Source organism: Strix aluco, chromosome 2 (genome assembly GCF_031877795.1).
Source record: "Strix aluco isolate bStrAlu1 chromosome 2, bStrAlu1.hap1, whole genome shotgun sequence".
NCBI classification, from domain to species: Eukaryota; Metazoa; Chordata; class Aves; order Strigiformes; family Strigidae; genus Strix; species Strix aluco.
This window is the reverse complement of record NC_133932.1, coordinates 57,513,755-57,529,530: the sequence shown is the minus strand read 5'-3', so window position 1 is coordinate 57,529,530 and position 15,776 is coordinate 57,513,755. Positions and strand designations below refer to the sequence as shown.

The 15,776-nt window shown below is 35.3% G+C and overlaps 1 protein-coding gene across 2 annotated transcripts in view; it reads right to left on the bottom strand.

Moving 5' to 3' along the window:
* ANOS1 (anosmin 1) overlaps window positions 1-15,776 on the bottom strand; it is a 151,738-nt gene that overhangs the window by 23,791 nt on the left and 112,171 nt on the right. For both annotated transcript variants that reach the window (XM_074814874.1, XM_074814875.1), the window contains exons 7-9: window positions 13,884-14,086; window positions 11,254-11,401; window positions 6,303-6,455 (exon numbers count right to left, since the gene is read on the bottom strand). In XM_074814874.1, coding sequence (XP_074670975.1) covers window positions 6,303-6,455; window positions 11,254-11,401; window positions 13,884-14,086 — 504 coding nt within the window. The remainder of the gene's footprint in view (window positions 1-6,302; window positions 6,456-11,253; window positions 11,402-13,883; window positions 14,087-15,776) is intronic.

Below are 15,776 nucleotides of genomic sequence, written 5' to 3'. Positions count from 1 at the left end.
CAAACTCCAACTGGCATTGAAGGGTTTCATTAGCTTCAATGGCACTAGTTCTGTGAGAAAGGACCATAGGATAACACGGGGAAAGCTTTCAATTATTTTAAAACCTGCCATATGAAATACCTTATTGCAAACAAAGAGTCAGCACATAGAGTGACTACATTTATCTCACTGAACTAAGTGAAAGTTAATTTTGTTTTCCTAAGATCTGGTTTTAAAAGCATTTGTGGCAGCTTTCTGTTTGCTTTGCCTTGCCTTGCATTTTATTCTTCCCTGTAATTTAATTCATTATTCTTGTTTGGTCGATTTATCAGACAATGGAGGATTCTTTGACTCTCCCTGTCTTAAGGGTTGGGGGTTTTTTTCTGCTTTAGCATTTACCAGAAACACAAAGAAAGAAGCCTGAAGCCAAGTCAATGCATTTTAAATATTTGTCTTTTTAAGCAAAACCAAGGGGAAGATATATTGATTTTAAATATCTAGAAGTATGTTAAATGTTTAATTTAAACAGGGGATGTAAATGCTCCCAGACTTCATTCAAAGAAAAGTGAAGGTAACTAAAGCTTTACCTGAGCAAGGACAGTTACATTATACGCAAATAACAGACACTAAAAAAACAGTAGTGAAGGCAGAGTAATGGGATGTGGCATGTTGCTTTGGAAAGGAATCATCACACTAAATTGCATTCTAATATTTTCACGTATTACAATTATTGCAGCAAATTATGACAATTGATGCAGTGAGCTCAAAAAAAAATAGTTTTTTATTTCCTTTTGTCTATGGGAAATATCTTATTTTCATACCCTGAAGATACACAAATTTGCAGCAACTTGCAGGCTTTTCAGCTGAAGTCCAAAACCTCAGCTCTCTAGTTGCCAAACCACTGAAGAACAGAGGAAATATAAGGATCTTTTTATTTTCACACTTTCAGTCTTGATTACTGCACAAGATACTGAGGATCTTAATTATTCTAGATAGCTGATCCTTTTAAGTAGGATCCATTCTTAGTAATGGACGGTGCTCTGTGACTTCAGCACCAAGGAGTTAAAAGTGATTTGTTTAAGTTGATTCCACTGTTTGACATAAATAGCACATAATTTCTAATTTCACACAGTTAAGATGGCCAAAAAATCTGGCCACAAGCTTAAGTTCTTCTTTTCATTTACAAAAGTGGGATTCATGCTGTTTAAGGAATGTACTGTGTTTCTCTAATCCCAGGCCTAAGTCAGAGGCAGCAAACGAAAGACATTTTCTTCTTTCAGAAAGAAGCTATTGTATTCATATAATTACAATATGCTTTTGTGATGACTCTGTCTAGCAAAATTATGTGCATTTGCTAAGCACCTTGTACTGCTTGAAGTGTGGATTTATTATTTCTAGCATACATCCTGAAGTTATTATTGCCATCATACTGAATCATTCAAACTGAAAGATTATTTCAGAAAGAGATTTATTTTAATGTAAAGTCCAGATCCTACATTCCATTCATGCCTCATGCTTACTGAAGCTAATGGGACTTAAATGACACTTGAAGAACAGGCCTAAATAAGTCTTTCCTGCTACCAAACTGTGGCACATTGTGATGCATTTATATGGAAATAGGATCTTCCATCCACTCACTCAGACTTTAACTCAAGTACTGTGTTCATTTTCTGAGTACTGATAAGCAATCACTTCCTTACTGTATAATAAAGCCAGTTTAGTAATAGTTTGCAACATCCCCTCTATTGCAGTTGCTGCACAGGATAGAGGTCTGATGAATTGTATCCAGAGGGATGACATAACACCAGGAGCTTCAGCCCTGATGTCATTACTGTGGTCTTTCGCTGGCTTCCTAGAGGCACATCTGTGAATGACACTGACAAATACATCTTCAATGTAGTGGAAGAACTGTCTTTGAATGTTAAGATACATCACCATACATTCCGGAAATCCTAAACTACATTGCAGTAAACTGCTAGGTGGCCTCTGCAGCCTGATATTCATAAAGGACAAATTCCCTGTCATTCAGAAAACAATAACAAACATCTGTTATAGGGCCTTACAGATAGGACTAAACAACTTGATTTAACTTCAGAGTTCTGCTTTGAGCAGATGGTTGGACCAGATGACCTCCAGAGGTCCCTTCCAACTCATCTAAATTATTCTATGATTCTGTTCTATTTTGTCCTTTTTAGAGAGAGTAAAATGGTCCAAATTCAAAAGCAAAACAATTTCTCAGCTAACAAAGGGACCAATGAAAGTAAAGTAATAATCTAAAACAACCTTAGGAACACATTTGTGTTTCTTAAGTGGTCTGAGACTGCAAGAAATCCACACGAGTCTTTCCTCCTGTTGGTTTCTGTAATCTGTGGTGTGCTGTGATGCTATAGTATTGGGAGGCAGTACAAAACTACAGAGCCATCTTGGTGTCGCACAGAATTAAAAAAAAAATAAATCTCAGGTCTACGTAGAATGGTAGGGCCACTGAATTCAGGAATAAAATAAAAATGTCTGAGCAGCTATTACTATAGCAAATGAGTAACATTTGCTATAGTAACAAAGTGAAAGACTGCACTTTAGTAGTTGTTAAAGTTTTCATTACAGCTAAAAGACACTCTATATCAACATATCGTACTGGTTTAAATATCTTCATCTTAAAAAATCCAAAATCTAAATAACGTATTTATGTCATCACCACTACAACCATCTCTTTTAGGACCATGAAGTCCATCACAGAAAGTACAAAAAAACTTCAAAATTAAACCAGACAAAGCAAAGATTGCTACAACCAATTGAAATTTTGCTTAATTTACAGATGTCCAACATATTCAAGCTTGAGATTTTTATTTCTTGAATTATTTTTCATGTCATGGGAACTCTTACCATTATCAATATACTTATTTCACATGGCTTCACGATATTTTCTTTTTTTGTTTTTTTTTTTTGTTTGTTTGGTTTTTTTTGGTTTTTTTTGTTTTTTTTTGTTTTTTGTTTTTTTAGTCTCACATCCTAATTTAGGACTATAGAATGGCTGTGTTCCTGTACCAAAAAGTGTTGTTTTTAAGAGCAAACTACAAAATAATGAGAACATTACAGCAATCAACAGGGACTCATGTTTTCACCCACTACATAGGAGAAAAACAGGTCAACTCCCTGTCAGGAGGATTTGAATGAAAATAGCCTAGATGCTAGGCCACAGAGTAGGCTGAGGTAAATCCTCCCTCAGTATTTCTTATTATAGTTGCTGCACTCTTAAACCTCCTACAATTCCCTAAACACGACTGGAGACAGTGCAGTTCATAAAGGAGAAAGATGTGTGGGTACAGTTCCCAGTGCAGCTGGCTCCAGTAACTGCTGTCTTTCATAAAGACAAGACACAGCCAATATGCTTCTCCTGCTGTGTTCCTTGCACAGTGAAAAAGACTTGTTCTGCAGTAAATTTCACTAGTAAATTTACAGTCAGTACCTCATCCATGTACTACAAAACCTCCAAACTCCTGTAAGAGCTTATAGAAGCTGCTAGCTTCTCAGGAGCAAGTAACTGGCTATATTTCAGTTCCACATGAGGCAATAGCTTCTGCTAAGTTACTGCATATGCTGTCACTCAGAACACGGACATTTTCTTTTTAAGAAAGAAAAGAAAAAAGCAAGTGTGACAAACTGCCATATTCTGCCCCTTTTCACACACCTTTGTTATCACTGTTCATTATGTGAGAAAAATGAAGGCAACTTCCACTGCACGGGCAGGGCATATACCTAAACACTCTGTATGTGACAGAGCTTGCTCCCAGCATGTGACCAAAATGGATCTCTGGTCCCCCTTCTATAACTGGATGTACACAGGTTCATACAAGATGAGTCAGCTGTACAGTCAGCAACTCAGGAACTCAACTGGTCCATCCCTGGCACAAGGTGACAGTATTTAAATCCATGTCATTTCTAACAGATCTGTGCTATATCTGTCTTTGAAGATCTCCAAGTGTGGAGATTACACCACTTCCAAACACTGTTATTTCCAAGCTATAATGTATTCCCTGACTTCATTTAATCTTAATTACCTCTCTTCTCAGCTGCTATGAGAATGCTATCTTATTTCTTTTTATAGGCATTTATAACTTCTATTACAAATACTACTTCCAGTTATATAACACAATGTGGGATTCAGCTCCAGATTTAGAAGACAACATTTAAGTAACTACTTAAATGTAACAGTGTAGCAACTACTTATAAGCTCAATATCCAAGTTACCATTATAATTAGTGGACACCTAGTTGAAGATACCTACTTTGGAACAAGATGAATATTGCTGTACTGGTCATAATTTTTCCTCCATTAACTATAACAGTGAATTTGGGAAACTACTTGTAAGGTGAATTTCATTAGGGGCACTGGCATTTTGGTCACAGGATACATAATCTTTCTTCTGGAAACAGGCTGGCAGGAAAAGGGCTGCAGCTGGGTCAATTTTCAACTGGGTTGAATCTTGCCTGTAGACTGTGAGTTGCACAACCTGGCCTTATACCTGTGGGAGACATCATAGTCTCCTCATTTTTGAATCTTGTCCTTCAATTTTTTCAGTTCAAACTGCTCAGAACTGAACGTCAGCTCACAGAGAGATGTTAGGCATCTCTTAGCCTTCTACACAAGTTGTCTAGGCTCTCTTCTATACTCAGTAATGAAGAGACATCTCCAGAGAATGATTCTGCTGCTGTGTGGGATGAATTACTTCAGAAGTCACCTCCTTTTCTTTTTTGACTATAAAAGGAGCTTGGACAACGAGTTGACATCTCACTTCCAGAAGACTAAAGCTTAAGGTGATCAGTCCCAATCTCAGAATACATAAATCTCACTTTGGATAACCAAAAGCATATTGTTAAGTAAACTTAGTACTCCCAATTTTTATTTAAACTTTAAATTATTCCAGCTTTCCGTGAAGTTAGACAAAAATGAAATATGATGAGGAAAGATAGAAAAAAGAAAACTAGCATAGTCAAGATAGAGATAAACGTTTAAAATGAATGTGTAGTCAGGCTGAGCCAAACCTTGAGGATTTTATGGAGGAATAAGCATTTGATTTGAAAGTATTTGATATAGCAGGACTAGAAAGGTAAACATTCAAACAGGGAGGCACTTTTTAAGAAGCAAAAGATAACTCTCACAATCCACACCATTCAGTGTGACATATTCCTATGTTACATAGCATAACTGAATGGTTATAAAGCCCTTCCTCATTCAGGGTGGTGCCACATACACGTAAACCCAAAAGAACATAAAATATTTCTAAAATTCTTTGAAAAATATAGAAGAAAAGGTCATTATCCATTTTGTAGACCTTTATTTCAAACACAAAAATTGAACGGATTTTATACATGTGCTTCTGCTACACATGTAGATTGCTCCAAGTTAAAACACTAACAGTGTTAGCACATTTTCAAATAACAGCATATGAACCTGTTATGGCTAAGCTGGAACAATGTGTAACAACCTATATGCTCCTAAAGGGCAAAAAAGGAAAATCCCTTTTTTGATTAGTGAATCTGATTAGACACTTAAAATTTATGGCATTTTTCTTTAGACTGGAAGACTTAAACATAAAATTGTTGTTAGATTTTTCTGAAAAACAGGGTGAATGCAGTCTAGCAGAAAACCCACTTAAAGATTTTTTCAGTGGTTGTGGCCAACTACTCATCCTGTTCTAATTCAAGGTGACTGATAGAGTTTGATATAAAGCCTATCATGGCTTTAACATGAGCCAGTATAACTCTAAATTTTGTGGTTCAAACTACAGTTTAGTTTTTGTGACACCACTGCATGATTTCCATATACATTAATTCCCTGACTCATTTCTCAACTGACAAAGTCCAAGTGATACTGCAGTAGCATCAGCAGAAAATCTGCCTGGGAACTGTCTGTGCTTGAGACCCTCCAGCCACACTCCAGGGAGACAACATTCATAGCCACACTAGCTCTGTTGAATATAAGGCCAAATTCTGGTTCCCTATTTAAAACTTTCCAGACGCAATTTCCACCAAACTAAAAATTACCTCAGCTCTGGGAAGATTCTGTGTCCCAATGTGACTGTCAAATTTTTGGATAGCTGATTCATGTCTTTTCCCTCTGCCAGACATTTACACATTCATATCACAAAGAGGAGAGGCAATGTTTCACTCTAACATGAAGGTGAAGGGAAGAAAGGATGAATGCAGGATTTAATTTTGAATGATTGAACAAGGTTCATTATATTGTATCAATGTTCTACAACTCGGAGGTAGTTGATGAGAGTTCCTCCTTAAAAAAAAGGGTAAAATAAAAATTTGACAAACCTGTCTTCTTCCAGTAGACTTTGACCTGAAGTTGATTGTCCTGATAAAAAGGAGTTCCAATTTTAAGAAAGCGAGTGGGTTTTCTTCTTTGAAATGTTGGGTAAGGATCTACCAGTCCTTTCTGGGGTTTCCCAGCAGAAGATGTCTGTTCCTCTGCAATACACAGAACAATCAGGAATTATTTGTTTACGTACAGTGCCGTATAGTGACTATGTTAACGGTGCTGAAATTCAGAAAATAATAATATCTTTAATCCAAATTATCTTATTCTAGTGTCTTACCTAATTAAATTAATATAAAGAACAAACTGTCCATAAAGGTTGAAAAGCATATCATTTGTTTTAAATTCAGTCAAAAAAAAATATTTAGGACAGAGAGAAAAAAAGGTAAATACATTTTAACATGAAAATGCTCTGTAAAGTTTCAAAAGAATGATAAGGAAAGGGAGTGTATTTATATCCCCAAGAACAAGAAATGTTAACACATTAACAGGCATAGTATCTAGCAGTAGTTCTGTATGATCATCATGGTCTTTATATTTGTGCAGTGGTTGAATATACACAAAGTCCAAGGATGGCACTGAGTGTAACCCACAGAGTGCCACACACGGTTATTACATCAAAGGAAATATAGTCCTTTGGTATGTTATACAAGAACACTATGGTCAGATTAGAGATCTTTCTTGCCCACTTTCCTGTTTCCAACAGTGAACAGTGAATGCTTAGGAAAACATTGTAAGAGCAGAATTAACTTTGAGCAATTCCCTTCATGTTATGTGCCCAGCTTCCAACAAGCAACAGTAACTGGAGGTCCTTCAGCAAGCATTTCATTTGGCAACAGTTCATCACTATTTAGCAGGGTTGACAGTATTTCTAGATATTTTCAGTTGAAAAGGCAGCAATGCTGATTCAAACTGCATTTTCATTGCACACTTGCAAATATATCAGTTCTGATTAAGAGGACAGTATTTGCATCAGATTAACAAAAAAAGGTGTATTTAATTCAATACCTAAATGAAAAGTAAAGATTCTAATAATTAGGAAGTGGCAAATTATTAACGACATACTTGAGAGAAAGAGGGGAAGTCTCAGGTTTCAATAATTACCATGAGTAATATGTAAACTTGAACATTGTGTCCTACATGTAGCTTCAGCTGAAACCCACTTGCATTTTGGCCAAATTTTACTTCGTCAATCCTTTCCTTAATCCAATACAATTTTACATTTTCTTTGCTTGTTTTAAATTAAAGTAAAACTACCAAACTTAAGCAAATTCTTTCTCAGGGTAACCATAATGTTTATACTACCTAAAAGGAAATCGGAAAGTGATAGAGAGTACTGACTTAAATCTATTAGGTATACCTCAACTTAAAGTATTGTAATTTTACTAAATCTCTGCTTTGCTGTTCTCTGTCTGCTCCACTTCCAGAAAAAACAGGACACCAATTTAGAATACTTCTATATAAAGATCAAGAGAGAGTCTCTTGCTGCATTTCCCAGAAGTGAAGCACACAAATATAGTGAGGCAATGTATTTCTGAGTGGAGGGAAATATAACGCCAGAGGGCCAGGGTCAAAGCTCACAGAGGTCTCTAGGACTAAATTACTTCAGTGGGTTACGAACTACTCTCTATTCTGACAATAGGAACAGACACCTAAAAAGCCAGAGCTTAAGTCCACAGAGAGCAGAGCAACTGACAGTGGGACTTCAGCAAAATTGGCATGTTGCTTCTGGAACTACTTCCCAAAGGCCATGGAAGTCCCCAAATAAAGTGGGGGCATGAATGTCATGTCCTAGATAATATTTCAGACAATATTTTTTTTCTTTTTCGTATTTCTCCATTTGCTTCTGAGTATTCTCAAAAGTACCTCAAGCAGGACTGGCTCTGTACCTAACTAACTTCAGTGAGATTCAGAATATGAATTTGCATCTCCTCCAGGGGTAGTTTTTATTTGTTTTTCTATGTAAGCTATAATTTAGCCATTTTTTTAAAAATGTCCAAGAAGGTCCTAATATATTTCTTATCAGTGCTCTATCCACTAAAATGTGTGATATCAGTGGTTTAGGCTCAAAGAATCTTGAATCCTTGACTTCATGTTTTTAACAGAAAGGATGCTCAAATTTGTCTACAAACTTATTATTGAAGTACTCTACCGTAAACAAATATGTGTTTTAGTTCTCACAAGCACTGATTTGCAGTTAAAAAGAAAATACTACTTATTAACTAAATGGATCTTCTTCATCTGAACATAACATTCAAATACTTGAAGTACATAATAAAAATATTGTTCTTGGTATAGTATTACTCTGGTTTAAAAAACAATCCAATTAACAAACCTTTTAGTGCAAAAAGGTCACCACAGTGAAGTGAAATAAAGCACAAGGCATTAGAAAGTCAATACTAATTAGACATTAGTAGATAGCAGACTTTCACAGAAACTACTGAAGGACTGTTTTCTGAAGTAAAGCAATCAAGGAGAGGGCAGATTACCCAAGAAAAATCACAGAAGGAATTTAAATCTAGCTGTGGTGATGATAGCAAAGAGGTGCCACTGGAGTGGACAGAAAATGATGAAACCACAAAAATCACGCATGAGGTATAAGGTAAATGAACTCCATTTGGTAGAGGATTTGTAAGTAATAAATCAGATGTGATCTGCATCAGATTCTGAAAAACACAATGTTTTGGAGAGGGAAAAGTGAAAAGAAAATCTTCGTCTCCCAACACAAACACAGACCATGAGAGACAGACTATTAGTGAGACCATGGAGAGTTGCTACAGCACTATCAGCAAAAGAGTTTCTCACAGTAAGTATAGAATGGTACCAAAACCAACACAGTCCAATTACTCAGCTTCAGTTTAGAGGGTTTTTGTTACATAGAAAGCCTTTATTTACTATCATGTTTAAAGACTATGATGATCTGACCTAATGTCAGGACTAGCAATAAAGCCTGACAAACATCAGTTGATTATTTATCCCTGCTCCCAAGAGGAGAAAGTTTTAAAGCTATTCTCATAGTAAAATGAGAGAAAAAAATTCAACAGCTTGCCCAATGTCACTTTGTCTGGGTGTGTATAATGGCACCTAGAACTTCATCCCAGTTACCAGGACACAGCCCAGCCTCAGACTCAGGTGAATTCTGGCATCAGCCTTCTCCTGTGATCTGATGTGAAGTAAACTCAGATTCATGTTCCTTCTCAGAGCTGTGATGTAATCTGCTGAAAAGACAGTCAAGATGACTGGACTGAAAACTAAACACCTTAAAGCTTAGCACTGAGATCCAGAACTTCATAGAGCGAGAGAAGACTAGGGAGTGGGGGAGTGGTGTAAAAAAAAACCCAGAAAATTTTTGTTTGTTTATCTAGCAAAATGTGCTTTGCAGGGGTGGGGGGAAAAGAAAAAAAAAGAAAAAAGAAAAAGCAAAACCAACAAAAAATTCCTAGGAAAATACTCAGCAAAATAAGAACACCTCTCATAAGCACCAATGATATGCTTCTAGTTGAGCTCAGTTCCCACCATAGTTTCTCTTCTATTACATCTCCTGTGTACATATAGAAAAGAAAGGAAAACTAAATGTGGTAACTCAAAGAAGCTTTTGATATCATGCACAGTCCTGCAATCTAGGTCATTTTTCTAGGTGATGACAGAAAGCACAGGTACAATCTAGCAGAGTCAGTACGGAAAGGGCATAACTCTTATATTCACTTACATTGTGCTTCATTAAGGATTTAACCCAAACTTGCCTTATGTACACACTGTGGAGATTCAAGCTTATATTCTGGTATGGATTTCAAGCAAAGACTCAGTGTACTGAAGAGATGAAAACTTGGCCTTCTGTTGTCTCTTAAGATTGCTCAAAAAAGTAGTAAAAATGAACTTAATATGGGAAAAAGGATATTTAGGTCTATTTTTTCTTCTTGGTACATTAATATGGGAAGCAAATGTAGAACTGAAGGTCCATCATAACTAACAACTACTTTAAAATATTTTATGTACATCCAAACCGAGTATGTTTGCAGAAGGGTCCAGCAACAATAGCTGGATTAGGATGAAAGTAGTTAGTTATGTTATGCAAATGACAACAAGTAAAATTTAAACTTTGAGTGTATTTTTAAAAGAAAATGTAAATGAATGAAAAATGAAACAGAGCCAGGGCAGGATATTTAAAATTATATTCTTTAACACCTTATTATCAGAATTTTTCTCTATTAGTTAATCAGACACATCAGCAGTTGAGGCAGTAACTCAGTATTGTAATTGTACAAATAGCATTTAACTAAGACTAAGAATCAGATTCAGATATGCTTTTCAATTATATTAATTAGCTTGTGAGGTTGTAAAGACCTTTACAAGACATAACCTGACATCTATAGATCTCAAGATTTTAATTTGAATGTGGGTCCTATGTGTGCAATATTTTGAGAAGGCATTGCTTACCAGGCATGGAACATCTTAGATTCCCTAACAGAAGAGCTGAAGTTTTATATCCATTCATAGTAGATAGATATTTGTGTGGTCCAAGAGTATGACTTAGTGGGCTACTCAAAACAGTCAGGATTTTGAAAAACATTGCAAGCTAAAACTGCCCAGTTAAGACAAAGACTCAGAAATGGTTTTATTCCAGCCACTGACAAATATAATCAGTATTTATACCTGTATTGTATTTAAAAAATATTAACACCACAGTCATGCAAATGCTTCCATTTTCATTGAAGTTGTTCATTTTAGGCGATTAGGATCTAAGAATTAGGCAAAAACTGTCACCAATTTTTAGATAAGAAATTTAACATTAAGAGGTTACTCAAGTTGACCAAGACAGGATCACTATGCTATGCCTGCTTTAAAAAAATGGGTTTTTTTAAAAATTGAGAAATTATTATATAAAATATTCATATTGCAGATAAAGGAGAGATAAAGCATTCAGCATAGTCTTTGAATACAATTACTCACTATTATTCCTGGTGTCCTGAGTCGTGCTAAAATGGAGAGAAACCTTAGCACTTTTTAGGCGTATCTGACCCCAACGTGTTACTGCTTGCAGTTCTACATTGTAGTTGCTGTTGGGTTGAAGTCCCTCCAGGACCACATAATTTTGGGCCTATAATAGAATAAATATACACAGCAGTTATAGTATTACTGAAACACAGGCCCTTATTAACAGAGGCCTGTCATCTTAGGCACACTACTTTCTTGAAATTCAAAAAGAAAACTCATATACAACAGAGCAAAATTTCCTTTCTTTAAAAAATATATTTTATTGGACTCTGCTTTTCTGTGTCATTTTTAAAATACTAACTTTCCTGATGTCTACGTAATTTTGGCAATTCCTTGGCAAATACAGACATGTATTGTTTAGGCCAAAACTAAAGGGTCTTTTCCTATATAACAAGTTTTTTTCTTATGCCAAAATTATTTTAGCCAAAGAATTTTAAACTTTTTATTCCCCGATTTCCGTGTTAGCAAAGCAATTTAAAACTTTTTCTAGAGACAGCCAGTCTGAAGACAGCTAAAATCCAACATTTGTCAATATTTTCTATTTGTTTCAACTGCTGAAAACAAAAATGAAAAAAACCCCCACCAACCCACAACCAAAAATACCCCCCCACTGGTAAGACCACTTTTCCTCTATAGAAGCGAAAACAGAAAAGAAAAAATACAGTTTTTTGGAATTGTCTTAAATGGGGAAATAACAGAGTAGGATTACCATTCTCTGGTCAATAACCTATAAATTAAGGCAAGGAACATGATATTGCAAAGAAGAGTCAAGGCTTCTCAGTAGTCTTACATTTCTTAAATTTTTTAAATGTATTTATGAAAATGTCCTTCTAGGCCATATCTCAGAGAGAAGACATTACTCCATGTTTTCATTAGAATTGTTTATGCATCTGAAGTTTGAAGGTCAATCCAGAGTGAAAAAGATAACCATGTACTGCCATATTTAACACTTCAGGAATTGTCAAAGGCATTTAATATTAATTACCTTTACTTGTTTTGTGCTGAGGTATTTGTAACACTGATTCGTAACATTCTCAATTAACAGTGTTAATACTGTAGTCAAATTATTTCAGTGTCTATGTGGAATTATTTCATATGGAAATCATAAAATTATTTGGACTAGATTACATCTAAAGGTAAAAACTTGGCAAGAAAAATCTTCAATAATCTTTAAAAAATAAGATTTTTCTGCCTTTCTTATTTTTTTTAAACTTTAATTTATTTTCCATTTTTAGACTGAATTGTTGCTATAATATTCACATGACCATTGATTAGCAATAGCATCCAGAGTGTCCTGTAGGGAAGTCTGAATGTCACTGGCATTGCTATACAGTTTCATGACATGCTGCAGAAGTACAATGAGGCAGGAGTAATATGAAAGATATTCTAAGAGCCTGCCTTGGCTCTTCTGGATTTCCTTATATTCAAGGTCAGAACTTGGTCCCAATTACTGTAATGCTATATACTGGATCTGTTTTAACATATTTATATGTAGGATGCACCCTACGCAAAGTGCCAACACAATTTTAAGATTTTCTGGGTTTTGTGATTTAAGGACCAGCTTGTGGAGAGAAAGCTCCACTGTATCTTTAGACTGTAGCCTGTCATGAAGGTCTCTAGCCAAAGGCAGCTTTCCTGAGAAACACAAACTTTTCTACATAGCACAGTCCAACCCTATTCCTATGTTGCCAAAGTGATTTTTTAAAAGTACAACAAAGAACTAACTTTCTTTTCTGTGCATATTTACTTGCATGAATTTAGCACACAGCCTTCATTGCATTTATTTCTCTCACAGTTTGGTGACTGAGGGACAGAGAGGAAACTATAATCCCTCCGGCTGTCATTCATCACAGTGCAAGTAGGCAGCCAGAGCCAAAACACAGTGTTAACATAGACATGGGACCAAATTCTCACAATGCGTTTATTAAAAGCACTGAGAATTAAGTTCAGCCTGTTATCTGTTCTGATTTCTATTTCTATTAACTACTTTAAAATAATATGCAATATGCTTAAGGATATCACAAGAGATAGCTTTCCAGTAAAGTAGTATTTGATACATGATTCAAGAAACTTATAGGAACTTGCTGCTATGAAAATATGCCAGATCTTTGGTACAGCAGCTTATTTAAAGAGTTTTGGGTTTGTTTTTTCCTTGGACCTATACTGACAATTTAATGATTGCTCTATATGACAGTGTCACAAGTTTTATTTGCATAATGAAAGAACAACATGACAGATGATGATAGGCTTTTTAAATAAAACAAGCACTATATCTTTAAGAAGCATTAATAAAATAGTCCTAAATTTAGAGGACAAACAGCATTTAACTTTCTATTCATCTCTCCTGCAAAATCTTAATAGATTTTACCTGCATTTTAAGGCAGAAGTCTACTTCTCTCTGAGTTCAGTGAAAGATAGGGATTGAAAGATCAAAATTGCCTATGGGGTTGGTGATATTAAAAATTAAGACCACTACTTTACCAGCTGCTGAAATCATTGCAATTTATCACATATTTTATACTTACACTCTATTTTGTGCCAGAAATAAGCCATATTTCTGCCTCATTTACTATTTTCTTTCTTACCCCATCAGTAATCTTCCTTCTCTTTTTTTTAGCTGGGATTACATATTTGCTATACGTCCAGCTCCAGAAGACTTTGTAGTGGTGCACTGGGATATCAGGCTCTTCTGGAAGATCCCAAGTAATCATTACATTCACACTCCCATCATTGTTTGCACTGATATTGGCAATTCTGATATTAGATGGAGCTGGTGGAGCAGATGGATCTGGAATTTAAAATAAACAAAAACATTCTAAAGTAAAGACCATCTTCAGTAAGGTAAAGACCATCTTCATCTTACGTATTTACCAGACATACACAAGCTGGATTAAACACTCTCAATATACTGAAAAAAATTCAGGCAAAATTTTCCCATAGGTGATAGGGCTTCTTGTAAATTCTAGACATTCAAACTCTACTGAAATAAAAATTATGAATTAACATCTAGTTTTGTCATTATTCTGTGTTGTCAGTAGTTCACAAACATCATGAAGCTTTATCATGTGCTACAAATGGCCTTGTGTAGTCATCAGAGAATTGTACGGTGGAAACACTGAATATTTTTTCAGTGTTGCCAGACAATTCTCAGATGACAAAATTATGTTTCTACATGCTGAATCTTTCTTCAAAATTCTAGTATTGATATCTACGACCAAGGAACATAAACACTTCCTTAGAATAAAAATAATTAAGATGTAATGATATATTACACTTTCATAGAAGTCTGTGGGGCTTTTTTAGAACAACAAAAAGCAATTAGCTAACCCTGTGATTTATTTTGCTATTCTGGTTTAACTTCTGGTCAATATCAACTGAGATATTGTTCCTTCAGTTGTATTTGTGCTGACCCGAGAGTCCAGAAGGACACCTGACAGTCAGAGGTTCTGATACTGAACCTTTTCCAGTATTAAATGTTAGGTCCTCCTTGTGGACCTGCTATATAATATCTTGGCCCCAAGTAATGTGAATCAATGGAAATTTTGCAACTGAGCTTCTGAAAGTCCAATTTGCTATTTACTAACTCTTACTTTTTAATCCTACTTTTTAAGTCCTACTTTTTTTTTAAATGCCCATGGTAGCCAAACATTGGTGACAAAATATAAGGAAACTGCAAAACCAGAATTTAAGTAAAAGTAAACAGTGTGACTCAAAAAAAATTAAAAGTATATCAGGCAGAATAAAGGAAATTCATAGTAATTAGGGCATGTTATGAGCCTGTAGACAAGAAAAAAAAATCTGATTGAAAAGAATATTTTCATATAACTTTTTAGCCAAATGAGCTACCACTTATTTGCCAGAAATAAAACTGAAGGTGTGCAGAGGGGACACCAGGCATTAATTTACTGCATGGTTCACCTGCATCTTTTTATAATGGTAAATGAGCTGTTAAACAAACTTTCCAGGCATACTAAATTCATCAGATAATCCCTATGACAAATGGTCTCACTGAAAAATTCCATCATTTAGTTCATGCAAACAGACACATTCAGAATTAATAAAGACAGCATTTCCCTTTTAAAGATCAGCAGATGTGAAATAATGGCTTATTTCTGTTATTCAGCAGGACTCTTGGTTAAATAACAATGGATGCTCCTGTTTGCTCACACATGCCATTTTAGTTAAATAGTAATGGAATCCCCTGTTTCCTCACACAAATAATTCAGCCTAACTTTTGGCCATAAAGTTACAAAGCATACTTGAGTTTAAGAATTCTAGAAATTTAACTTAATTTTCAAAATAATGAGAATTCCTTATTTCTCCTCACTCGTTTTTTTTTAATCAGCTTGCAAGCCAGTTCCCTATATTTTTTTCTGGCTTTGAAGAAGCACTGTTCTTACACCTATTTCCTTACCTGTGAAGTAACAACTCCATCTTAAAGTATACAAAGCTATTTATAATGGAAGGGATAAATTTAA